Below are 26,561 nucleotides of genomic sequence, written 5' to 3'. Positions count from 1 at the left end.
GGATTAATGTCTTTCTTACAAGATTAGACTCATTCTCGAAAAGACAGGTTGTTACAGAAGAAAGTTTGACTCCTTGGCCCGCTGGTACCATGTGTCCTGCCTCCTGCAGACACTTGCTTGATTTTCTGTTTGCAATTAAGAGTCTCTTGCTGGAAGCTGAGCAGATGTGGGCTCCAGGCTCTTGCACCTCCAGAACCAGGAGCCAAAATAAAATAAACCTTTCTTTATAAATAACCCAGTCTCATGTATTCTATTTTGGCAACAAAAGCTAGATTACTGAAGCCCTGCAGACTTAAATATATTAGCTCTCATGTTGTTTTTCTCATTTAAAAATATTTCGGGGGCTGGAGAGATGGCTCAGCGGTTAAGAGCACTGACTGCCCTTGCAGAGGACCCGGGTTCGATTCCCAGCACCCACATGGTGGCTACGAATTGTCCTTAACTCCAGTTCCAGGGGAATCCGAAGCCAAGCCCTCTTCTGGCCTCCGTGGCATTGTACAACGCGAGTGCACTCATGTACATGCAGGCAATACACTCATACACATAAAATAAAAATAAATAAAATATTAAAAAAATACTTCAAATGATTAATGGATTTATCAAAATGTAAACATTATCTTTAAAAGGGTTTTGATACTCGAAACATTAATATAATCATCAGGGTATCTAACTTTGGTCATAATATTTTTAAAAAAATTTTTATGTATATGAGTTAAGTTACACCTGCATGTATGTAAGTGCACCCGAGGACAGAAGAGGACACTGGATCCCCCTGGAACTGGAGTTACAGACAATTGTTAGCTGCCATGTGGATGCTGGGATCTGAACTGGGGTCCTCTGCAAGAACAGTCAGTGCTCTTAACCACTGAGTCATCTCTCCAGCCCTGGTCGTAACATTTTATAAAACTGATGGCTCCTCCTATATCTCTGAAAAAGTAATAAGCAAAGTTATTTTTTACCTTGTTGAAGGCTACTGTGAAGACAATTGACAAACGTTGCTAATATAGTTGCTACATTCATCACTTGCCAACACTGGGCAAGACCAAGAGTAAAAAGCTCATTCCAGTATGCTCTTACCAACGATATGCTGTTCTCTTGCCTGGCAAAAACAGAAACGAAACCATAAATCAGATATTACTAAAATAAGCTATAAACTTTACAACTGATCCATGTACTTAAAAAATATTACCAAAGTACAACTACTCTAGAAAAACCATGTTACACAGACCTGATAATTCTGTTTTGTATAGCTGAGAGCAGTCCATGAAGAGTGCCTAGAGCTTTCAATTATCAGCCAGCTTTTTATCAATTTGCCAGTTTGTAGGAACAATTGCCAAGTAAGGTTTACACTAAAAGAGTTGAAACTTTGACCTTCTATTTCATGGAAATCATTGAAATAAAGATTTCCAAAAAGCGAAAGAATATATTCAATTATTTCTTAAGCATTCCTTTGCTTTGAATACAAGTATGGACATTTTTTTTTTTTTTTTGAGGATCAACTACTACTTAGTAAGGAAATGCTCAGTTTTGTGGAAGTGGCGCACTCTATATTTCAGATGAGACAAGTCACCAGATAAATGAGAGTCCCAGGATTCTACTATGGAAACAAGGCAAGTAAGGTCAAAAGTCTTCTTCCCAATTTCCAAGAAAGAAATTTTAGCAGTGCAAGAAAACAGGAAATGTATTTAAAAGAGAGTCAAAACACTTTGGCTTTAAGATCACTATCTACCTGGAGTTAGGTAAGGCTCCAACCCATATAAAATGCAGAGACATTTTAAATCCATCATGTTGCTTAAAAATTTTAAGACCTAAGCTGGGTATGGTGATGCATGCCTTTAAACCCAGAACTCAGGAGGCAGAGGCAGGAGGATCTCTGTGAGATGGAGGTCAGCCTGGTCTACATGGTGAGTTCCAGGCCAGCTGAGGCTACAGGGAAACCCTGTCTTAAAATACCAAACAAAAACAAAAACAAAAACATGAATATTGTCATTTGCATGTGAAAATTAAAAAGTTAACCTCAAAGACAGAGAATAGAGTCATGGTTATGGGAACCTAGGAGATTGTGGGAAGTCAAGATAGACAGAGAATGGATAATGGGTTGAAAACTGCACTTGGATAGGTGAGATAACTTACAATATTCTATAGGTAGGATAACTACAGTAGGCAGTAACCGAGTGCCTGAAAAACAGCCTAGTAGAGAGGATTTTGAATTTTTCCAACACAAAGAAATTATATATATTTGAGGTAACAGATGTGTCAGTTACACTAATGTGATCATTACACATCATATATATGCATGGAAATGGTATAATGCTCTCCACAGACATCTGCAACTTCTGTGAATCAATTACAAATAAAAATGTACTTTAAAAATTAAACAAGCTGGGTGTGGTGGTGCATGCCTTTAATCCCAGCACTCAGGAGGCAGAGGCAGGTGGATCTCTGTGAGTTCAAGGCCAGCCTGGTCTACATAGTGAGTTCCAGGACAGCTGGGGCTACAGGGAGACCCTGTCTCAAAAAGACAAAAATTAAAATTAAAATTAAACAAACAGGCCATGATATGCCAGACACTCTCCTAGGCACCATGAAAAATAGCAGTTAATGTGGACTAAGTTTGTTCATGAAAGAGAAAGGTGGTATAAATGTATAATTTCGGGTATTTTATATAAATGTCATATGCATATGAATATATATATATATATATATATATAAAGTTAAATTGAAGTAATACAAATTTCACTTGTTATGAAGAAAGATGACATGTTACAAAATGGGAGGCTCAGGGGAGAGGACTTTTTGAGGCAGTGATAGATAACCATTTGAAGAAAGATAGGGGATAAAGGGAAATTGTGTGAGTGCGTGCGTGCATGTGTGTATATGTGTCTGTATGAAACGTGTGTAGGTGCCTGTGGAGGCCAGAAGAGGGCATAGGATCCTCTGTTACAGGTGGTTGTGAGCCACCTGATATGGCTGCTAGGAATCAAACTCAGGTCCGCTGTAAGAGCAGCACATACTTTTGGGTGCTGAGATATCTCACTAGCTCTGGAATATAATAAAAACAAAAACAAAACCCCCCAAAACAAAAATGATCTACCCAGGTATGGAAGAATAAACTTGCGATCTCTGCAGTTGAAAGGTAGAGGCAGGAGAATCAGGGATAAGGCCATAACAGCTATATAGGGGTTTGAGGTCAGCATAGGCTACATGAGTCCCCATCTCAAAAAATCCTAAAGATCAAGAGAGGAAGTTTTCCAGCAAGAGGGGATAATTCGGGTGAGCTTGAAATGGTGACGTGATGGATAATCTTCTTTGCCTATTAGACTGGGATTTAGAATCAAGTAGGAAACACACCCCTGGGAATATCTGGGAGGGTGTTTCAAGAGAGGTTTAACTGAGGATGGAAGACCCTCCCAAATGTAAGCTCCATGGGCTGTGGTCCCAGACTGCAGATGCAGTGTGACCAGAGCTCTGTCACACTCCTGCCACCATGAGTCTCCTACCACAATGGATTATATCCCTTCTTAAACTGTGAGCCACAGTAAAACTTTCCCTCTTTAAGTTGTTTTTGTCAGATATTTTGTCATAGGAACGAGAAAAGTAATACAGATGAAGATGACAATATTCAAGGTTCAGTAAAAAGTGTTGAATACACTTCTAAATGTTGTCCTATCTCTGAATGTCCTTTTTCTACCTGATTTTCCTAGCTAATAAACCTATTCATTCTTTAGGATATAGCTCAGAGCTTTTTTGTTGTGGTACTGGGGACTGAACCCAGGACCTAGTAAAGATTAGATAAGCACCCACTCACTCAGTCATTCCTTTCCTTTTTTTGAAGCAGAGTTTCACTACGGAGCCCAGTTTGACTTGGGACTCATGGTCATCTGCCTCAGTCTGCTGAATCCCTAGTGTTAGGATTGTGGGTATGTGTCTGATACCTGGCTTCAGAGCTCACTTTCTTGAAGATTTACTACCCTCTTACTACATTCATCTCTCTCCACGCCTCTCCAGTGCTACCTATCCATTTATATTTTATAAATATTTCCTAGTTTTCTAATTTATTGATTTATGTTTGTGACACTAACTGAAGGCCAAGGTTCTCTTTTACATTTCTGTAAATAGCTCAAAATACACAGCAGACGCAGCTCACACACCCTGACCAGTGTTCCTCTGACCACTCATCAAAGAAGCTTCTCTTTGCAACAGATGGAGACTAATACAAAGTTCCACAACTGGTCAAATGCAAAGAATAAGTGACTGTGAGGAGCCTAGCACTAAGTGACACATCTACAAAACAACCTCTACACCCAAGGCTCAGGGAACATCATGGAAAAGGGGTTAGGAAGAATGTAAGAGCCAGATCACAAGACACCTGCTGCTAGTTAATGCATTCTAAACATGATAGGGAAGCTTTAATAGTGAAATCTCCAATGTGATAATCTAATGAAATCTGCCTAAAATCAGTTGACATGCTAAAGTAGGTGGAGGAATGTCACAGGGTCCCACCTCAAGATGAAGAGCTATAGGCAATCAATGGATGCTGAGAAAGGGAGAATCAATTTTCTCCAGGGACTAGCTTCCTGAGAGGTTAACTTATCCTGTGTGCAGTCCTAAACACAGGTAAACACAAGCACCACTAAATGATTCAGTGTACTATATAAAAATATATATATTTATAAATATACATATGTATATGTAACAATAATAATCAAAGAAGAGGACAAGAAATACAAAGGGAATGGGGAGAGGGGCATGGGAAGAGTTGGTGGAGGACCAGGAGGGATGGAAATAATGCAAGGACAATACTCATGTATAAAATTCTCAAAAATAAAATGCTTTTAAATTAAAACATACACTGCATATAGAAAAACATTACCAAATTCTTTTTTAACTTGGAGACTACAGAACAGGCAGAAGCAAGGACTTTAAAAACACAAGAGTTAAAAAGGCTCTAGGAGGGACTGGAAAGAGGTCTTGGCAGTTAAGAGTACTGGCTACTCATGCTGAGAATCCACGTTTGGTTCACAGCACCTACATGATAGCTAACAACCATCCATAACCCCAGTTCCAGAGGATGTGACACCCTCTTCTGGCCTTCATGGGCACTGGAACATGGGTGTATTTACATACATGCAGGCAAAACGTTCATACACATAAAAACAAAACATACACATAAAAACAAAAAAACAAAAAATTTAAAAAGAAAAAAAAAGATGCCTTTTCTTTTTTTAAAGCAAGTTGGTAAAAACATCTTGATCAGAAACATGTTCATCCTGATAACTACTCTTTAAAATATTTCCTTCTTGAAAATGCCCTGAGGAATTCTGCTATTGGGGCTGGTGAGATGGCGTGGCAGGTAAAGGCACCTGCTGCCAAGCCTAACCACCTGACAATCCTCAGGGTTCATATGGTGGAAGAAGAGAACCAACTATTGTAATTTGTCCTATGACCTCCACATGTGTGCTATACCATGTGTATACTAGAAAATATAAAAATGTAATAAGATTTTTTTTAAAAAAAGAAAACTCCTGTTTTGTAAGGTAATAAAAATACTGTTCAAAATATTTTCTTCTTAACAAACTTTTAAAATTAGGATAATAAGTGCATTTAACAGAAATCATTCATTAAGAATCAAAGCTTCTAGCCAGGTATAGTAGTATATGCCTATAATCCTAGCACTTGGGAGACTGAGGTAGGAGGATTATGAGTTCAAGGATGGCCTAGGCTACATAGTGAGACTTTCTCAAAGAACCAAACTAACTAGACAGCCTGACAGACAGACAGACAGACAGAGCTGTCTTTATGACACACATTTTATTAAAGAACAGCATACACAAGACACAAAGGCTGGGACTGAGGAGATGACTCAGTGATTATGCTCTTGCAGACCTGGGTTTGGTTCCCAGCATCCACATGGTGGTTCAAAACTACCTGTAACTCAAGTTCCAGAGGATCTGATGCCCTCTTCTGGCCTCTATGGGCTACTGCACAAATGTGGTGCACATAAACTCATGCAAGTATATACATATTCACATAAAAAACATTAAAGAGAGAGAGAGAGAGACAGACAGACAGACAGACAGACATAGCTGGGCCTGGTGGATTACACCTTTAATCTCAGTACTTGGGATGCAGAGGCAGGCAGATCTCTGTGAGGTTGAGGCCAGCCAGCCAGGTTACACAGCAGTTCCAATAGGGAGACACTGTCTCAACAACAAAACAAAGCAAAAGCACCAACAAACAAAATAGACACAAAGGCCAATATGGCCAAAGTAAGAGTTGGTGGGTCATGCCTGTACTTAAAGCACTCTCAAAGCTAAGGAAGAAGATTGCCGTGAGTCTGAGGCCAACCTGGCCTGCACAATGAGTCCAGGTTAGTCTGGACTACAGTTTGAGATGCTGTCTTAAAAAAACAAGAGTTTTGATAGAATGTAACTTTTCCTCATGGGAATTACTTGGGTGAGATTTTTTCACTTCAGTATTTGATGATGGCCTGTGGTCCTAAGAAACTGGCTATTGAAATGGGGCCTTAAAATAAAGCTTAAATGCAAATAAACCAGTATTTTGAAATCTTCATACAGAAAATCATGAAAAAGATTCTATCTTGGTTAAAAATCAAGGAAAATAAAAATATTACAAGACATAGTTTTTCACTTGTTAGAAAAGATAAAATCCAGAATTGAGAAGCGTGTGAGGAAATGAATATTCATTCTCACAGTGCTGATGTAAACATAAACTGGCCCAATGTTTTCCAGGAACAATTTGGTCATACATATGAAAACAAAAGTGTACACCTTATCAGACCTAGCAATTCATTTATAAGAATTTGTTTTATAGAAATACTAACACAAGTAGGTAAAAATGTGCTTGACAGCACTGGATATAATAAGAAAAGCTGGTTACAGCCCAAATGACTACTGATGAGGATAAGTCAGCAAATTGCATTAAACCCATGAAGTTGGCAGTTATTAGGAAAAATGGTAAATTTACATGTGCTGACACAGCAAACTTAATAATGTAAATGTGACAGTCAAGGGGAAGTATGGGACACACCAATATGCAAGGGCATTTTGATGTTTAATAATCATGGCATGGAAAAATCTAGTAGGACAGAGAACACTTAATAGTGGGGTTAGTTTACCTCTGGAAAGTGAGGTTTTACTTTATGGTTCTATATTTCAGGATTACTTTAAGCATGAAGAAAAGTTAAAAGCAAACCCATTTTCGTCTTAACCTCTGATTTTAGTTAACCAAAGTATTAAATAGTGAAAATACAGAAAAATAGAAATAACTGGGGGAAAAAAATCAGAGCTGGACTGTGCTACTCCTTTTGTACATCCTGATGTTACTGAGGAGGCTCAGAGAAAAGGCTAGATCTGTGCAGAGGATGGAAAACACCGAAACTGTTACTAAGGAAAAACAGCTGAAAGTGGCAATTGAGAATAAACTACTAGATTAGTTTGTTTCCAAAGAAAAAGCCAAAGTATTGAGAAGCATTTAATTATAGAAAGGTACACATCTAAATTTACTCAAAACAAAAAGCCAGCCAGGCATGGTGACGCATGATTATAATCTCAGTACTCAGGAAGTTGAGGTAAAATGATCAGGAATTCAAGGCTAGCCTGAGCTACAACATGAATTTGAGGCCATCCTAAGCTACACTGCAAGACTCTGTACCAAAAACAACAATCCTTCCAAAACTTAACTACTACCACAGACAACAAAAAAGTCCCCCAAATCTTGGTACTGTATTGTTTAAATGTTTGGGAAAAGGCAGCAGGAGAGCGACAAGTACCCTTTAAAAAGAGGGTCCCTGGGACGACAAGGGAAAATGCCACTATGTCATAGGCTCACTCACTATCTCATGGGGCCTGTTCGCTCAAGTGTTTCTGCCTGACGTATAGATGTGGGAATGAACAAATAAAACCAGAGTTCAATCTAGTTGTTCAAAGTCCATGATCTTTGATAAATCCAAACAAAAACTCCCCACCTAGTACTCTGGGGTGGTGAGAGCATGTTTGCCACCAGAACTTTCTGTCAGGAAACAAATGACTATGCAGTCACATTATATGACCCATTTTCAATGTACCCGAGAAGCAAAAGAAGCTCGATAGAAAATGCATTTAAAATATCCGTCCATAGCTTCTCGGCCTTTCGGCTAAGATCAAGTGTAAAATATCTGTCCAGGTCCTGGGAAGCAACACGGGTGTTAACAACAACAAAAGCAGTAAGTTGACGAAGTCATCCATGCCTGGGGTCAACCCAACTGTTTGATATCCACACAGATACACTCAATGCATTATTCTCTCCCTGTCATCTGTTTAAAATGAAGGCATGGCCTTTAGTTAGAGAAAAGCAGTCAACAATATGGCAATAAATTCTCCAAATTACAGGCTTCAAACCACCAAGTTATAGAAGATATTACACTGTTTTAGTGGTACCATAGACTACTTAACTTTCAGGTATAGTGTTTAATCGAAAGCTGTATAAATTATTCAATAAAATCCCCTATGGCGGGGCTGTGAGAGATGGCTCAGTGGTTAAGAGCACTGACTGCTCTTGCAGAGGACCTGGGTTCGATTCCCAGCACCCACACAGCAGCTACGAACTGTCCTTAACTCCAGTTCCAGGGGAATCTGAAGCCCTCTTCTGACCTCCGCAGCATTGCACATGGGTGCACTCGCATACATGTAGGCAATACACTCATACACATAAAATAAAAAAATAATAAGATATTTTTAAAAGCCTCCTATGGCAAATGATGGTGGTCTGGAACTTTTGATTTTAAGAATCTAGGTAGGGTTGGGCATGCCTGTTATCCCAGCACTCAGGAAGTTAAAGACAGGAGGATTGCCAAGAGTTTGAGGCCAGCCTGGTCTAAATAATGAGACTCTGCTTCCAAAAATGAGGGTAGAAGAGGCAGCAAGATGGCTGAGTGGGTAAAGGGCTTTCAGACAAGCCTGACAACCTGAGCTTGGTTCCTAGAACTGACTCTCTCAAGCTGTCCTCTGATCTCCACATGTGTGCCTGTAATGTGTGTGCCCATATACAGACACGTGCATAAAGAAAGAAGGAAATGTAAAACAAAACAACAAATAGAACAGACAGCCCCACTACCATAACACACTCCAGGCACATCACACCAAGTAGCCATACTGCTCCTGATGACTAGAACTGTGGAGTCACTTACCTAAATTATGCAGAAGAATTTTAAAAACAACTTAATTCCTCTAAATACTGAAACAGTCAACATTCCTATTAAATATAGAGGCCTTTTAAAATACAAATATGGTAGCAACAAAGCCTGACTTAAACATTTTAAGCTACAGTTCTCATTCATTAAAGAAGCAACTGACATAAAGTTGTCTGATTAATGTTGACTATATTCTCCTCTGTAAAATTAGGGCTCTGTTGACAACTTTTGTATTGAGCCAGAAAAATATAACCCCCATGCCCATCAGATTTGGAATATCTTTGATCTCCACACAACAGAATTTTCCCATCATTAGCACCTAGTTCTTATCTGATTAAGTCAACATATAAATAACATTTAAAGATTATCCAGACAGAGATAAGGAATAAGAGTTTATGCAGCAGTTAATGGCTTTGATTGTTAGCTCAACAGCTTTTCTAATTAAAAGAATCCTGAGGCTGTTACACTGAAACTGATTTCCAATACAGATCAGAGTGGCTGCCTCTGTAAAGTTAATCATTCTATAGCCAGAAACCTCAGGCTTTATTCTTAGTTTCTTAAACATCTCAATTATTTCCAGGATAAATAATCACATTCAATTTAACAGAAGTACTTAAAACCAATGGTGGTGTGACTAATTCACAGAGTTCAAATTATATCCCCAAATTCCTTTCTTTTACAAAAATAATTGATAGTTTATACTGAAAAAATATTTCCAGATTGCTTTTCTGGCCTAAGCATATCAGTTTCAAGCTCATCTAACTACCATGTCAAATTTTACATTGGATTTGAATTTTTTTTCTGAAAGGAGACTGGAAAATCACTCAAAGTTGAATGTTATTCTGAGACAAAAGGGTAGATAATTTAACCACATTAAATCAGAGTTTTACTCTATGTAATTATATATCACTGGTCAGTAATCAAAACATGGGCTCAAGCACATCTTTTAGAAGCAGAGTCGCCTGTTTCGTATATTCAAAGTATTCTATAGTGAGACAGAAGGCAGTTATTTCCATTTGTCAATGGGAAAAAAATGAATGGGCTAGGAAAGTGACTAGTTACAAAATGAGATTGGAGAATGTGGTCAGGTGAATAGACTTTTCATATACCAGTGAATTTCTAAGTAGGTCTGTTAAACTTTTGTAAAGCTTTGATTTCTTATATTACTTTCCATTTCATCTGACTGCTTCGAAACAGAATACAGGTCTTTAATAGGAGGATCAAATCTCTAAAATGGATCGTTGGAGGTTGATATTTTTGTTTCTTTATGGGGAGGGAACTAAATGATTGGAAAACAGCAATCTTTAATATTAAACATAACCAGTATAGGCAAATCTCAGCTCCTGAATGCCACTCCTAGGATGGAAATTAAAACAATGGCCGTGAGTGGAAACAACAACCCAGGAGCTGTGTCCAGCCTTTTGACACCGCACATGATGTCACCAGCTACAAAGTTCCTGGTTGAAGATCACGCAGTCAAGTTACAATAAAGGAATAAATGAAATATATCATCCAAAAAAAAATTCTTATGGGCTATGGGGCTGGAGATGCCTGAGTCCTAAGACATTCCTATCTTTTAGCCAATCAAGAATGGCCATTAGCAATGTTGGTCATGGTTTGTCACTCCACTTACTATATTCTTACTATATTCTTACTATATTATCCACTTACTATATTCTTACTATATTCTAATTCTATACTAATTTAGTCAGATTGTTAACTTGTTCAAACTATGAAACATGGATACTCTTACACACACACACACACACACACACACACACACACACACAAGAAAATAGTAGTTAGCTGCCATGATTTGTCATTTTTCTACTTATTTTTTCTACTGTAATACAAATCCTATACAAACAAACTTCTTCTTTAAATGTATTCGTGCTACAAAAATCACATTTATATTCAAGGACTTCAAAACACTCACCCTAGTGCCTGGAAAGAAGGAATGGAAAGTGCCCAGTGCATTGATAAGAACAGCAGTCTGGAGGCCGACTCCCCAATGTAGTGCACATTCAGGTACTCAGGCATAGGAGAAGGCATGGTGAGCTAGTATGAACAGGGATTTAGGTAAATTATCTTAATGACTCAAAGTTCTAAATCATCAGTTCTTTGAAAAACTTGAATATAAACATAATACGTCAAATACGAGCCCAGTATCTTCACCCCCCAATAGCCCACACTGAAGTAATTCATGGCCATTAGCAGTGTTGCTAACACTAGTACTTAGAAGAAATAAGCAGATGACAATTTCTATCAAAGTAATATTCAAACTGAATCTCACCAAATTATTATCAACCATGATATTATAATACTTAAAAAGTTACTATTTTGATTTGTCAGTAGGTTTTTTTGCTTCCTTCTCTCTCTCCTCCAACAGTGGTATACCCAATAAATTTCAGTTTTAGGAGCAATCCAGTAATGCTGAAGGTTCCTTTATTTAGGCTGCAGTTATGCTTACAGAGGCAGGAGTGTATAGGAGGCATGCTGGTATTGACTTAGGAGGGCATGTTCCCAGACATTGGGCACAGCTGTGACTTGAACTCAGCACAACAAAACATATGAGAATTAGGGCTCAACACTGATACTCCTTCAATTCTATAAAAAACACAGTCTGTATACTATCACCCTATCTTAAAAATATTCTTACTAAATACAAAAGTACATAAAAATATTCTACAGGTAAAATATATACATAGACAAACAACTTGCAGGCTGTCCATTTGTATTACTGACTTTACATAGTTGTTTTAATGGCTGACCAATGTGAAAATAAATTCTGCATCAAACTATTTTTGAAAGCATTCTGAAAATCTTAAGGAGAACTTATACTGCTATATGTGAAATACATTAGAATCTTTTTCTTACTTCTATTTTCAACCACCAATATGGAGTACAGTGAAGATCTAGGGAATGGAGTACTCACAACTACTGACAGTGCTTAACCTGGAGGCAGTTTGGCTATTACCTATCTGAATTGAAAAACTGAGAGTGTCCTGTGACCTAAGACGTTGAGCAACCTTAATCCAAAAATCTCAAATAGGAAACATTTTGAGGATCAACACTCAACATCTCAGACATTTGACTCATCTTAGATTTTTGAATTAACAATGCTCAAGCAGTAAAGGAACACTTCTGAAACACTTTTAGTCTCAAGCATTACTGAATGAGGGGATCTCTACATGTAATATCACTGCTAAATTTATTCTAGAAAAATACTTGCGCACATGCACAAAGAGTCACACATTAAGAATGCTCATTGTAGCTCTGCTTCTAACAGTGAAATTAAATGCTGGTGACAACCAAAATTTCCATTGCTAGCAAAAAAGAATAATGTACACTACAAACTATTTTAGAGGTATAAATGAGTAAGAAAAATAGAAATGATGTAGAAAGCCATCTGCAGGTATGATGAGGAACACCTGTAATCCCAGTCCTTGGGAGGATGAGGCAGGAGGATCACAAGCTTGAGGTCAGTTGGGTCTACATAGCAAGTTCTAAGTAGTCTGGGCTATAAAGCAAGACTTCCCTAAAACAAACACAAAAAACCGTCCTAGACACTTAAGTGGAAATACTGCAAAATAAATGTAGATGATCCAGTTTATGCTAAAGAGTATGTCTTATGTACACATGCACACAAAGAGGCGGAATAACACTAGACAGTTAATATTAGCTATTTATGGAGTAGGCTACATAGTGTGTCCCTATGTATTTTCTTTTCTGTGTGTTCCTACACACATATGGAATGCAAATGGAGGCTAAAGGGCAAAAACTCTTGCGTCACACCATTCATCTTTTTGTTGAGACTAGCCTGTCCCTAGCCTGGAGCTCACCAAGTAGGCTGAGTTGGCTGGCTGGGGAGCCCAGGGAAGCCAATCTGTCCTTGCAGTGCAAGGCTAGGATTACAAGCATGTAGCTAGCACCACGGTCTGCTTTTTTTCCCCCCACATGGGTTCTGGGACTCAAACTTAGGTTCTTGGGCTTATAAGGTAAGTACTTTATCTTTCTGGCCCTCCTATGTATTTTTATAGGGAATATACAGCTTTGATTAGATTTGCAAAGGCCTTTATGGCAACAAACACATCAGAAAGTTTTCACCAAAATGATATCAAGGTTCTCTAGAAATGCTAATAAAAAATGTAAAAACCATAATTGTCTTTGTTCAAAATTAGCCACAATGTTTACCTAATACTTTTTAAATTTTTCTTTGTGGTATTGGGATAGGATGTGGGACTTCAAGCATGCTAAGCACATATATTTTCCTGTAGTGCTGAGAATCAACTTTAGGGCATTCTGCACACTAGCCAAGTGCTGTATTGATTAAGCTATACCCCCAGGTTGTTTGCCTATTTATTAATGGTACCAAGTAATGAGACAGGGCACTTAATGATTGAAATCCTATGTAAAAAAAAAAAAAAAGGAAAAAAAATATTGTCTCTTCAGGATTGAACCCAGGATCTTGGGTATCCTTAGATTTTATTCTAGTACCAAACAATATCGAAAATCCCAATAGGAAAAACTTTTAAACATTTGAGAAATGTTTCCTGGAATAGCAAAATAAAACACAATATAGAAACCACAAAATAATTCTTAAAAAACATTTTTGTGTAGGATATGTGTTCATGTGTGTGTGCCAGAGGTAGATGTTAGGTATCTTCTTCTATTGCACTCCACTTTTAAAGATTTATATTTTATTTATGTGTATGTATATGCCACATGTGTGTAGATGCCCCCAAGAGGCCAGAAGAGGGCATCAGATCTCCTAAAGATGGAGTTACAGGTAGTTATAAGCCACCCAGTGTTGGTACTAGGAACCAAATTCAGCACCTCTGGAAGAACAGCAAGGTCTTCTAACCACTGAGCCATTTATCCAGCTCACTCTCCACTTTTAAATGACTTTTTACTTTTATTATTATGTGTATCTGTGTGTATGAGTGCGGATGTGTGCCACAGAGATTAGGGGACAATTTTTAGGAGTCAGTTCTCTCTACTGTAGGTCCCAGGGCTCAAACTCAGGCCCTCAGACTGTGGAGCATGCAATTTTACCTCCTGAGCCATCTGGCTGCCGGCTCTCCATCTTATTTTTTGAGACAGTTTTTCACTGTACCTGGAGCTCAGTACTAACAGCAAGAATAGCTGGCCCGTGAGCTCCAGAAACCCTCCTGCAGTCACCTTTTCAGAGATGGGCTGACAGGAACGTGCAGCACGCCTGGCTTTTTACTTGAGTGCTGTGGATCTGAACCCAGGTCCTCACGCTTATGTGACAAGTACTTTACTGATTGAGCTATCTCTGCATCCCCACAATTCTTAAGAAAATCAAGTATTATGTATCTTAAACACAATTATTAGGGTGTAATTGTTTCTACACAAGTAGACATACAAAAATTTTATACTATCACACCTGCTCAGAATTGCCTAAGGTAAGTAGGGGAAAAAAGTCCTGAAAAATTAGGGGAATCATCAAAAATGACCAGTTGCATAGAGAAAGGATGATATGAAACAATACCCTTTGAGCCGAGTGTAATGACACAGTGAGGCAGGTTGACTGACTGGCTAGGCCAGCCTGTGCTACCCAGCAAGACCCTGTCTCAGACTACAAAAACAAACCAACCAACAAAAATCCATAAAAGAAAGAAATAGTCTCCAAAAATCTCAAAACTCTTTGTCAAGTGGTTTTAAATTATCTCTAAACAAATGAAACACTTGTGACATGAAAAACTTAGATAAAATGGCCTTAATCTATCCAACAGTAGTAACTAAAAACTTCCCAGTACTTTAATCACAAAAGCAGAAAAGAATTAGCAATATACACTAAAGGAATTGGTATTTTAAAAAGCTATCATGCTGTATTATTTTAGAAATGGAAATATTTCATATTTTGTCTTTACATTTGCTTCTGTGTTTATGTGTGCTGTGCATGTATGCATGTTCACATGAGGGTGGGCATATATGCATGTATGCATGTGGAGATGGGGGGTTGATGTCAGATGCCTTCTCCATTACTCTCCATTTTATTTACCAAGGCAGGGTGTCTCACTGAATAGGAGTTGCTGATTAGACTAATCTAACTACCCATCCTGCCCCTTCCTCATAAGCACCTCCACCCAGACTTTTCATGTGGGTGTTGGGGATCTCAACTTGAGTCTTCACACTTGCATAGCAAGATTTTTATCCACTGAACCATCTCCCCAAGGTCCTGTTTTATATATTTAATACATCTCTAATATTATGAATCAGAAAGGTAATCTGGAACAATTTACTTACCAAGTCTTTTAATAAAAATATATACTTTTATTCCTTTATCTATATATATATATATAGAAAGTGAGTTTCTACCATGAAGTTTTTTCTCCTTATTTTTTGTGGTGTAGCCAGCTTGGTAAGGGATTCTGTCTCGGCCTTCTGTGTGTGTCAAGGCCACTCTGTATTTATATGGGTTAGGGGATCTGAACTCTGGTCCTCATGCTTACATGGCAAACACTCTTATCCACTGAGCCATCTGCCCAACACTCATGCTTGTGGATCTTTAGATTTATAAACTGAATGATATATTTTTTCAAATTACAAAAAATTTAATTGAGCTGATTTTTTTAAAGGATGCTGACAAGAACTAAACTTGACCAACCTATTTCAGCAGTTATTACTTGCCTTTACAATTAGCTTTCTAGCAGTTTCCTTATCAACATCTAACAGCCAGAACAAAGTGTTCAAAGTAACTCACTTGGCTTGAGTCAGACAATAATGGATTCTATTCCCAAGTTTTCACTAATAATTTGTATGACCCTGGCTTAGTCAAGCAGTTGCTGTTTACTGAGAGATCACTGTGAACACTAAGCGCTGTTGTCTCAGTAAGAAAATAAAACCTGAATATTATGAACTATAGACAGGGTTAAGAAAGGGAACGGACATATGTGAGAAGGGGTAGAGAATTTAATCAGAATGTGGAGGGCCTTAAAATGTCATACTTTGGAGACTGAACCTAGTCCTGTGGGCAATGGAAGCTATGGAATGCATTGACTGATTTTTGTGACAGGATCTTCTTATGTTGCCCAGGCTGCTCTCAAACTTGTGGGCTCAAGTTATTCTGCCTTGGCCTCTCAAGTCGTTCCCTATAGGTGTAAGTAAGTGCATTTGGCCTCCTCCTCCTCCTCCTCCTTTTTAAAGGTTTTATTTACTTTTTTATATATGGGTGTTTTGTCTGTATGTTTGTAAGTGCACCATGACTGATGCCTGAGGAGTCAAAAGAGGGTGTCAGATCCTCTTGGAACTAAGCAGGTGTTAGCTGACATGTGGGTGCTGGGAACCGAATCTTGGGCCTCTGGAAGAGAAAGTAGTAAGTGCTCTTAAGTGCTAAACCATCTCTCCAGTCCCTATTTGTTTTTATGTTTTGGCAGTGTTTCAAATCAAACCCAGGTAGGTAAGCACTCTATCACTCAGCTGCATATACCCTTGGCCAAATAGGTGACATAATTAGGCTGATTTTTAACAAAGATCATGTTGGTTTCAGTGTCTAGAACAAGATGAAGACAGAACACAAAGATACTACTGTCACAGTTTAAGCTAAACATTTTTTAAGGGTCTGAAATATGGTGATGAAAATAAGCAAGAAGAAACTCAAGCAAGAGAATGATGAAAATCCAGTTATGGAGTGAAGGGGAGTCACAAGCAGGGTGGCTAAAGGGTTGTGACTGAAATATTCACAACAGTTTTGAAAATCACCTCACTTTTGCCTCATATATTTATTTCAAAAGAAGAAAGGCCCATTTACTTTAATTATTCTCATAAGAATCAAGTGAAAGAGAGCTGTAAAATCATATCCCCAAACTCATTAAACAAAACATTAGAACTATAAAGTGACAACAGAAACTTTAATATGCCCAAAAGAAGGTGGTAAAGCTCAAATGAAAGAATGTGAAAATGATGTAGATTACAAGTGCAAGAGGAACAAATGCTACTTTGCTTAGCAATTAAGAGACAATGCACCTATCGGAATGAAGACGTCAGTCTTGAAACTCAAGATCAGAGTGTGGTAATGAGAGAACTAACCATGAAATGACTCCAAGCACAATCCCTGAAAAACCAAGCTCTGCCCAGGGCTACGGACAAGAAGAGACCGCTGTCCCTTCAGGAGGGAAGAGACTTCAGTGTTGACTCTCTGGATACCCAGAGTATAAGAAATCAAAGTTGGAAGGGGAAAAACAACCAGTTCCCGAAAGAAAAACCAAAGTTCAGATTTGTTTAATTCATCTGTCCAAAGCATTTATTTCATAGAATCAAAAAATTTGAGAACCAGTATCAGTGATAAAGGCTGGACAAGTGCTTTCTAAAGAAGTCCTCTGTCCTTTCTGGGCATTGGGTTGCTTCCTATATCTGTCTCACTTTGTCCTTCTTCCAAAGGCAGAAAATGAAACTGAGAACACAAAAGAATGTATTTGATTTAGAATATGAAAGAACAATGGGGAAAATCCATTTTGACATCATCCACCCTTGTCTGTAGCTCTCCAGTGATAACTTTTAAGAATATTATTCTCATTACTTTTCTTAGATCACACAAGAAAACTTTTCCTGAACAGTACAGATAAAACACTTTAATTTTTCTGTAATCTTAGGTAAAATTTTATATGAAACTTGTTTCACTGATATACTTAATTGCTATATGACATTGTAGCAATTATTAAGCCACAGAGAACTTTTTCTGTGCTATTTCAACTAAGTTGAACTTTGTAACCATAAATTTTATCATATTCTGTTTTTGTCTATGATACATTTATCTTTTGTTCATTATTTTTACTGGCAATACAGACACTTATTTGATGACTACATTTTCCTAAGAAATGTAGGACAATTTATAATTTATCATAAATTTATAATCTGAGCAATCATCTTCAGGTATTCTAGAACTGCTATGTATTGCTAAGTGAAATCAATGCACATTCAATTATTTTGCACATCTTTCTAATATTTGTTAAGTGGCAGAATAAGGATCCAAATAGAGAGTAAAACACTGTGGTGTTAACGAGGTCTCTGTTATGAGGTCACAGTGCTGTGCATATTTATAGGCTCAACATATTATTTGAATGACAAAATGACAAATCAAATATTAGAAAGTAATTTCTTAGTATTCCACATGGATTGTTTCTAATACTCTACCTGTATTGCTTCCATTATAAAGAATGAACAGGGGGGAGGGGGGTCCGCTGGAGAGATGGCTCAGTGGCTAAGAGCATAGGCTGCTTTTATAGAGGACCCAGGTTCGGTTCCCAGCACCCACATGGTGGCTAACAACCATCCCTAACTGCAGTTCCATGGGTTCCCAATGCCCTCTTCAGGCCTCTGTGGACACTACACATATTGGTGCATTTACATAGAGACAAAACACTCATTTATGTTATTTATTTATTTATTATTTTTTGGTATTTTTGAGACAGGGTCTCCATGAGCTCCAGGCTGGCCTTGAACTCACAAAGATCCTCATGCCTCTGCCTCCTGAGTGCTGGGATTAAAGGCATGCGGCACCACCCCTGGCTAGGCAAAACACTCATAAACATAAAATAAAAAGTTTTTAAATGTACTGGGGTTGGGGGTTTACACAGTGGCAGAATACTTGCCTAGTATATCTAGGGTCCTGGGTTCCATCTCTAGGACCCTTAAAACAATATATGTAGGAGAACAAAATAAATTACAAATGCACTTTTTCCAAAGTGTTTAAAAAGTATAAATAGTTAAAAATAATCAAACATTATAATGTATCAAGTAACCTGCAGCTTCATATGATTATGCTGAAGGCTATTCATACAATGGAGTTCCCAATAATTACTAAATAAGAGCAAACTATTTGAGTCTTAGATACTGATTTACACTAAAAAAGAGTAGTAATCAGGCATTGAACAAAAGCAGTGCATTCAATTTATCATGGATGTCCACACTTAAAGAAAAGACAACTGTTTAGTGCTAAAATCTAACTTCTTTATACTTAAACTGACTAACAGCTATTATAACTGACTTATAAACAGGATGCTCCCTTGAGCCCGTGTCTTCTATGCAGGGCATATATGTTTTAGGTTCACTTTTAAAATTCTACTTGGGATATTTTTTATTTTAAAAGCATAACATGCATACTTTGATTTTTGAAAAGAAGATCAAAATCAAACAGTAAAATAACATAAAAAATTTAAAATATATAAAAATACCCTGAAAGCTACATGTGAATCGCTGAGGAGCGGCCCCTCTTTCTCGATGTAGTTTATGCTTGAATCTCCAGCAATTAGGTGTACGCTTCCTTCCATGCCCTCTACTGAGCTTTGACAGGCTGTGCTTTCTCCAGGATTCAATGCTTTTGCAAGCGTGTCAAATGCCCTAAAGGAGACATAGAAACTGTGAGCTTGGCCAATCTCCAACAATAAAATGAAAACTATATACAAAATTCTGGAAAACTTCTGGAGTTAAGATTTAAGTCAAGGGGCTATGAGTATAGCTCAGTAGTATAATAGTAGAGCATTTGTCTAGCATGCATTAGGCCCTGGGTTCAGTCTAGGAGCAGGGGAAAAAAATTTAAGCCTAAAAAAATCTTTTGGAAATAGGGCTAGGTATGGCACAGTAGCAGATGGCTTGTACATGAAGCCTTGGGCTCCAACCCCACTGTAACTGTGGAAGAAGGATATACATACACACACAAATCAAGTTTCAAAAACACAACTTTCTTGTATGACTCTATTACAAGGAGCCCTGTGATTATCTTTAAAATCAACAAACTAAACTTAGTAAGTATAGTCTGAAATATTATGGTGCTGAAGAGATGGCACAGCAGTTAAGAGCATTGGTGGTTCTTACAGAGGATCTGGATTTGGTTCCTAACACCTACATGACAGCTAATAACTGTCTGTTATTCCAGCTCCAGGGGATCAGATGCCCTCTTCCGGCCTTCATGGACACTGCACAACATGGGTGCACATGTAGGCAAAACACTCATACACATAGAAGTTTTAATTGCATATACTATATTACCAAAGAATTAAAAATCTCTTTGAAATCTTAGTTGAAGAAAAAAATCTTGTTAATCCTAGATATACAAATTATTTATGTCAACTTTACTGTATCAAGCATAAAACAGGATTGGTTCTTACTTTTACTTAAAAATTTAGAATATAGTTTAAAACTTGCATTTACTTAATGGAATGTAAACTGTTAAGAATTTAAGATTTCAAAGAGTAAATTATAGCAAGTTAGCAAGTGATTTCTCAAAATAGCTTCCCATATTGTTAAATGATATGCTTTCTAGAGTTCCTTAAAATAACCCTTCATGACTCTTTACAAAAAGATTTATTTTTGTTTATGTGTATATGTGCCTTTGTGCATATGTCACATGTATGTGGGTACTTGTGTAAGCCAGAGGGAAGTGTTAGATTCCCTGGAGATGGGAGTTATAGGAGGTTGTGAGCAGCCCAGTATGGGTGATAGGAACCCTACTCAGGTCTTTTGCAAGTACAGCAAGCACTCTCAGCCATCTCTCCAACCCCCATCATGACTCTCAAACGTACTTTCTAGAATATTGTTCCTCCTCCTCCTCTTCTTCTCCCGCCCCCATCCGCAGTATTTACTTTGTAGTGCTGTCAAACCCAGGGCCTTGAACAATCTAGTTGAGCACTTTGCCACTGAGTTATACCTCCATCACAATATTTACTATTTTACATAATAAACAGAACTATGGGAAAAGTTTCAAGAAATTTCATTTCTATATTCTAAGGATTAGCACTGTCAAAAATAAAACCCCAATTCTGTTTCTACTTTTCTTAAGTATAACTCAAAACAGTAGTGAATTCTGCAAGGTCTTTTACATCTATTTTTACCACTAGGGATTAGAGGTGGTTGAGGAATCAAAAAGACCGCCCAGGAAGAAAATGTCTCACTTACATACACAGATGGTAACATCTGGCAATCAAACTATGAATGAAATGTCAGATCCCAATCACCACTTAAGATGAAGAAAACACCCCACCTTGTCAGACTGTAGCTCTAATTTTATGATACACACTTAATGCTTGTGTTACTTAGAATGAAACACATTGGATGTTTTGCACTAAATGTAGTTTTTTCAGTTAACCCTTACTATGCTTTACAATTTATAAGTCCAAGACAAATATTGTTTGCAGAAATTTTTGTAAATAGGATTTAATACAAAAACATTTTAATTTCTACTAAAAGAAACTTAAAAAGACAAGATCAAATAGCCCTCACCTTGACACATCACCATTGGTTGGAATATCTTGATGAAATTCACAGAAGGATGTATCACCATTGCTTAAGCTTTCCATCATGGGTAAGCCACTGCCACCTTGAGAAAGATCTTTAGCTTTTCCAAGATTTGCTAATGACGTGACCACACTGGCCAATGTGCTTAAGTCTCCCTGACACGATTCAGCCTTTGGGGGGAAAAAAAGTACTAAAATTCTGCAAAGTGGTACTGGCGTACTTTAAAATCTTAAATATCAAAGTCTAGATCACAAAATGCTAAAAGAAAGCATAATGATATTAAATTGTTGAACACAGTAGTTCAGGCCTGTAATACCAGCACTCAAGAGGCTATGAGGCAGGAGGATTTCTACAAATTCAAGACCAGCCTGGGCTACATATTGAGTTCCAGACTAACCTGGGCTACAGAGTAAGACCCTGTCATAAACAAAAAGATGCAATAAATGAATAAAAGACAAACATAAAAAATAAAGTCAGAGTACTGAGCTTTTAGAAAATCTTGAGGGAAATGTGTTTTAAAACAGGTATAATTTTTTAAAAATATTTTATTATTTTTATTTTATGTGTATGTGTATATTGCCTGTATGCAGGTAAGTGCACCCATGTTGTGCAATGCCCGCAGAGGACAGAAAAGGCTGTCAGATCCCCTGGAACTGGAGTTATAGACAGTTATTAGCTACCATGTGGGTGCTTGGATTCGAACCCAGGTCTTCTGCAAGAACAGTCAGTGTTCTTAACTGCTGAGCTATCTCTCTAGACCTTAAAAACAGGTATAATTTTTAAGGAAATATTTATGTTTAAAAATATGATACTTAGGTGGTGCACGCCTTTAATCCCAGCACTCGGGAGGCAGAGGCAGGTGGATCTCTGTGAGTTCAAGGCCAGCCTGGTCTACATAGTGAGTTCCAGGACAGCTGGAGCTACAGGGAGACTGTTTCAAAAAGACCCAAAAAAAAAAAAAAATGATACTTAATGACTAATCTTTCCAAGTCATAGTTACTTCCTCTATAAAAGATACTAAATTATGTGATCATTCAAGTTCTTCTTAGCAGAAAAGATCTGATATTGCTAAAACTTTCAAAACTAAGATTTATTTTTATTTATTCATGCATTTTTGTTTTATGTGTATCAGTGTTTTGACTGCATGAAAGAGTGTACCATGTGCATTCAATGCCCACGGAGGCCAGAAGAGGACACTGTATCCCTAGAAATGGACAGTTGTTAGCTGCCATGTGGATGCTGGGAATCAATCCCAGGTCCTCTGGAAGAGCAGCCAGTGCTCTTAACCACTGAGCCATCTCTCCAGCCCAGTGCTTCATTTCCCTTCCTTGCTTACAACCTTCAGAGCAATGAGCGGATACTCCAGCAACTTGGAATGGTGACAGATGACCCTTTATTAATACCATTCTAAGCTCACAGTTTTTTAAGTATTTAATGTTTAAATTTATTGACATAATGGCTTGTGGAAAACAAAAACATTTTCCTACTGTCATTCCTCAACAAGTAAGAATCAAAATTAGTGCATCTTTTGACTATATTATATTAGAATGCTTGACTTTAAAAATTATGGTTTTGAGTTGCTAACTTGAGTTTCATTTAAAAAAATATTTTATCTATTACTTTTATTTTATGTGTATGAGTGTATTGCCTGCATGTAGGTAAGTGTACCTGTGTCGTACAATGCCCACAGAGGACAGAAGTGGCCGTTGGACCCCTGGAACTGGAGTTATGGACAATTGTTAGCTGTCATGTGGGTGCTGGGATTCAAACCCAGGTCTTCTGCAAGAACAACCAGTGCTCTTAACCACTGAGCCATCTCTCCAGCCCCTTGAGTTTCATTTTAAAAATATCATTAAATAAATTTTGGCTTGGGATTACAACAGAATTTCCAACAATGAATAAAAGAGCCATAACAAGTTTTCGCTATTTTATACCACTTATTGATGTGAAGTGGCATTCTCAGTATTAACAATTATAAAATCAAATGTCAACAAACAGTGAAAACCAATGAATATGCTCTCTGCCCTGCAGTATCAAACACACAGCTACGATTTAATTCTTTTTTTAATATTTTATATTTTTATGTGTATGCGTGTATTGTCTGCATGTAGGTAAGTGCACCCGTGTCATGCAATGCCCACAGAGGACAGAAGAGGCCATCGGATTCCCTGGAACTGGAGTTATTGACAGTTGTTAGCTGTCATGTGGGTGCTGGGATTCGAACTCGGGTCTTCTGCAAGAACAGCCAGTGTTCTAAACCGCTGAGCCATCTCTCCAGCCCCCGATTTAATTCTTTTTTACAGGGTCTCCCCGTAGCCCTAGCTGGCCTGGAACTTGCTATATAGACAAGACGGGCCTTGATCTCACAGAGATCTGCCTGCCTCTGCCTCCCGAGTGCTGGGATTAAAGGTGTGTGCCACCATGCCCAACTAGATTTAATTCTTTCTGCAAAAATAAACACATCATATATATACACTAAAGAACTGTTTCAAAATAAATTTCTTTATGATTTATTGTGAGTAAATTTTGATCCCTATACCTATTTTAGATACCAATATACTAAGGATCACATACAAAAGGGTTGTGAGTGGACATTTCAGATGACCTGTCCTAAAGTATTACATGGGAAATACATAGCAACTTTGGCAAATACAGATGAATAAGACAAATCTCATGAATTCTACAAAATCAGATTCCATTATGGGCTCAAAGGAAGTCTGATCATCAGCACCTTAAAATCTTTTCAGGGGTCAGCAAGATGGCTCAATGAATAAAGGCTCTTGCCACATGAAGACTTGAGTTTGAGTCCCAGAACCCATATGATGGAGAGAACTGACTCCAGAAAGTTGTCCCCTGACCTCCATATGTGTGCTGTGGCATACAAGCACAGTCAATAAATAAATGTAATAAACAAACAAACAAACAAACAAAAAACCCTTTTTTTAAGGAAAATTTTTTGCTTCATGTTCTCATAAGGAAGTTTACATGATTTATCTAAACAAACCTTTTAGGGCTGGGGAGATGACTCCGTGAGTAAGAGTGCTTTGCTACACAAGCATGAAGATCTGACAACCACCCACATAAAAAGCCAGGCATGGCCATAACCTTAGCACTGGGGGAAGGGTAGACAGGGGAACTGCTGCTGGCTGCCAGCCTAAGTAAAGAAACAGCATGCTCCAGGTTCAGTGAGACCCTATTTCAAGGGAATAAAGGAGAGAGTAATAGAGCAGGGCATCTTACGAGAGTTTGGCCTCTGTACCCCACTCATATACACATCACACAGACACAGACAGACACAGACACAGACACACAGACACACACACACGTGTACACACACGCAGTATCTTTCCTCCTTTAGACCCTTTGCCAAATGAAGAGCTCTTTCATTCTCAAGGTACTCCGGATGACTAGAACGTGTAATCTGAAACCTCTGGCAATCTTATTCTTTCTCTGATTCCTAGAACCCATTTAAATGATGAGCAGGCATGCAGCTGGCTATAATCCCATGACTCAAATGTCCCATATATGCTAAGAATTTCTCTTTACTTGAAGTATTTTGGCATTAATAAATCTAGAAGGGAAAGTAAGTCAAATACAGGTAGGAATTCTGTAATATTATTATTTTTTGAGATAGGGTTTCCGAATATAGCATAGGCTGGCCTTCAAATTCCTATGCAGATCAGGTAGCCTCAATTTGCAGCCATTAGCCTGCCTTAGCTCCCAAATTTCTGGGATTACAGGCAGTGTACCATGCCTGACTTGTACTTAATATAAATGAATTTTCTGATAACTCTTACTTCAAGATGAGAGAAAAGAAACTGGGAAGATTTTTAAATGCTTATTGCTATCATGTTTAAAGAAAAAATTCTAGTGGAATATTAGAAACACCATATCAAGCAATTTTAGCATTCAAGATAGGGATTAGTGCAAGGGGCCAACAGTTCACTCTCCAGCACCACCAAAAATAAAAAAATTTTTTAAAGGTCTTTAAATTGCACTACAGGGCTGAAGAAATGCCCCAGCAGTTAAGAGCAATTGCTGCTCTTACCATAGGATGAGAGTTCAGTTTCCAGCATCCACATCAGGCAGCTTACAACTGCCTATAATGTAGCTCCAGCTCTGAGGGTACCTGCACACACGTGGCATATGCTCATACACACACGTACCCATGAATTAAAGTAAGTAGGTAAATTGCAATACATACCTTATCTGGCGTCATTAGCACAGCTGACTCGGTTTTTATTCCAGACTGATGAAGATTCACGAACATTCCTGAATCCAACAGTCCTGCTGACCTGCATGACAAATGAAGTACAAATTTTAGTCTTGTTTCCACTGGGAGGAAAAGCAGACGACCAGCTGCTTAATGCCTGCTCCGCTGTACCTCGCAGTCTCGCTGTCTGTTACAAACGTAGGCGTTGCAGCCAATGGGCTTCGAAGGTCTTTCCGGATGTAGATTTTCTCTGTTGAAGCCGCACAGTTAGAAGATTTTTCTCGTGAGACTTCAATGGGTTTTCTTTCACACTGAACAGCTGCAAAGATATGTTATATAATCATGCCACAATACAGAATTTATGGAAGATTATATATCTAAGCTTCACGTCATCATCAAGAAGGCCAATAAGAGGTGCTGCTGCCTCAGGGAGTTCCAAAGAACCATCAATCTTTAGAAATTATATGCGAGTTCAACAAAGCTGCTCCATATTTCCAAAACTGACCACTTGACGTTGTATTCTCGTATCTTTCTATTTCTCCTATGGTGGCAACATAGAAGACCTCCTAAACACCACTGTCAAGAAGGAAGAGCTGAAGTTAGGTGTTCCTTAAATATGTGAAGTTAAAAGAAAATTTTAATCAACTGAAAATAATACTAATAAACCCAAAACCTAAGACTGCTGAGCATGGTGGCTCACACCTTTAATCCCAGCACTCCAGAGGCAGAGGCAGGATGGATCTCTGTGACACTGAAGCCAGCCTGGTGTACGCAGAGAATTTCAAGCCAGGCAGGGCTACACAGTGAGACATGGTCTCAAAACACTAAAAATAAAATAAAATAAAATAAAATAAAATAAAATAAAATAAAATAATAAATAAGAGTAAATGAAAAGGCTTT

The 26,561-nt window shown here is 38.0% G+C and overlaps 1 protein-coding gene across 5 annotated transcripts in view; it reads right to left on the bottom strand.

The window, feature by feature from the left end:
• The window catches only part of Nr2c1 (nuclear receptor subfamily 2 group C member 1), a 60,082-nt gene that overhangs the window by 11,560 nt on the left and 21,961 nt on the right, over positions 1 to 26,561 (bottom strand). For 2 of the 5 annotated variants that reach the window (XM_029563093.1, XM_008832078.3), the window contains exons 6-11: positions 25,833 to 25,980; positions 25,653 to 25,743; positions 21,434 to 21,618; positions 19,390 to 19,555; positions 11,127 to 11,248; positions 960 to 1,099 (exon numbers count right to left, since the gene is read on the bottom strand). In XM_029563093.1, the coding sequence (XP_029418953.1) occupies positions 960 to 1,099; positions 11,127 to 11,248; positions 19,390 to 19,555; positions 21,434 to 21,618; positions 25,653 to 25,743; positions 25,833 to 25,980 (852 nt within the window). The remainder of the gene's footprint in view (positions 1 to 959; positions 1,100 to 11,126; positions 11,249 to 19,389; positions 19,556 to 21,433; positions 21,619 to 25,652; positions 25,744 to 25,832; positions 25,981 to 26,561) is intronic. The other 3 variants (XR_003849383.1, XM_029563094.1, XM_008832079.3) reach the window with 3 other exon arrangements.

This window comes from Nannospalax galili, unplaced genomic scaffold (genome assembly GCF_000622305.1).
Source record: "Nannospalax galili isolate Female #2095 unplaced genomic scaffold, S.galili_v1.0 scaffold734, whole genome shotgun sequence".
NCBI lineage: Eukaryota > Metazoa > Chordata > Mammalia > Rodentia > Spalacidae > Nannospalax > Nannospalax galili.
The sequence above is the reverse complement of the archived record's forward strand: the minus strand, read 5'-3'. Positions and strand labels throughout refer to the sequence as shown.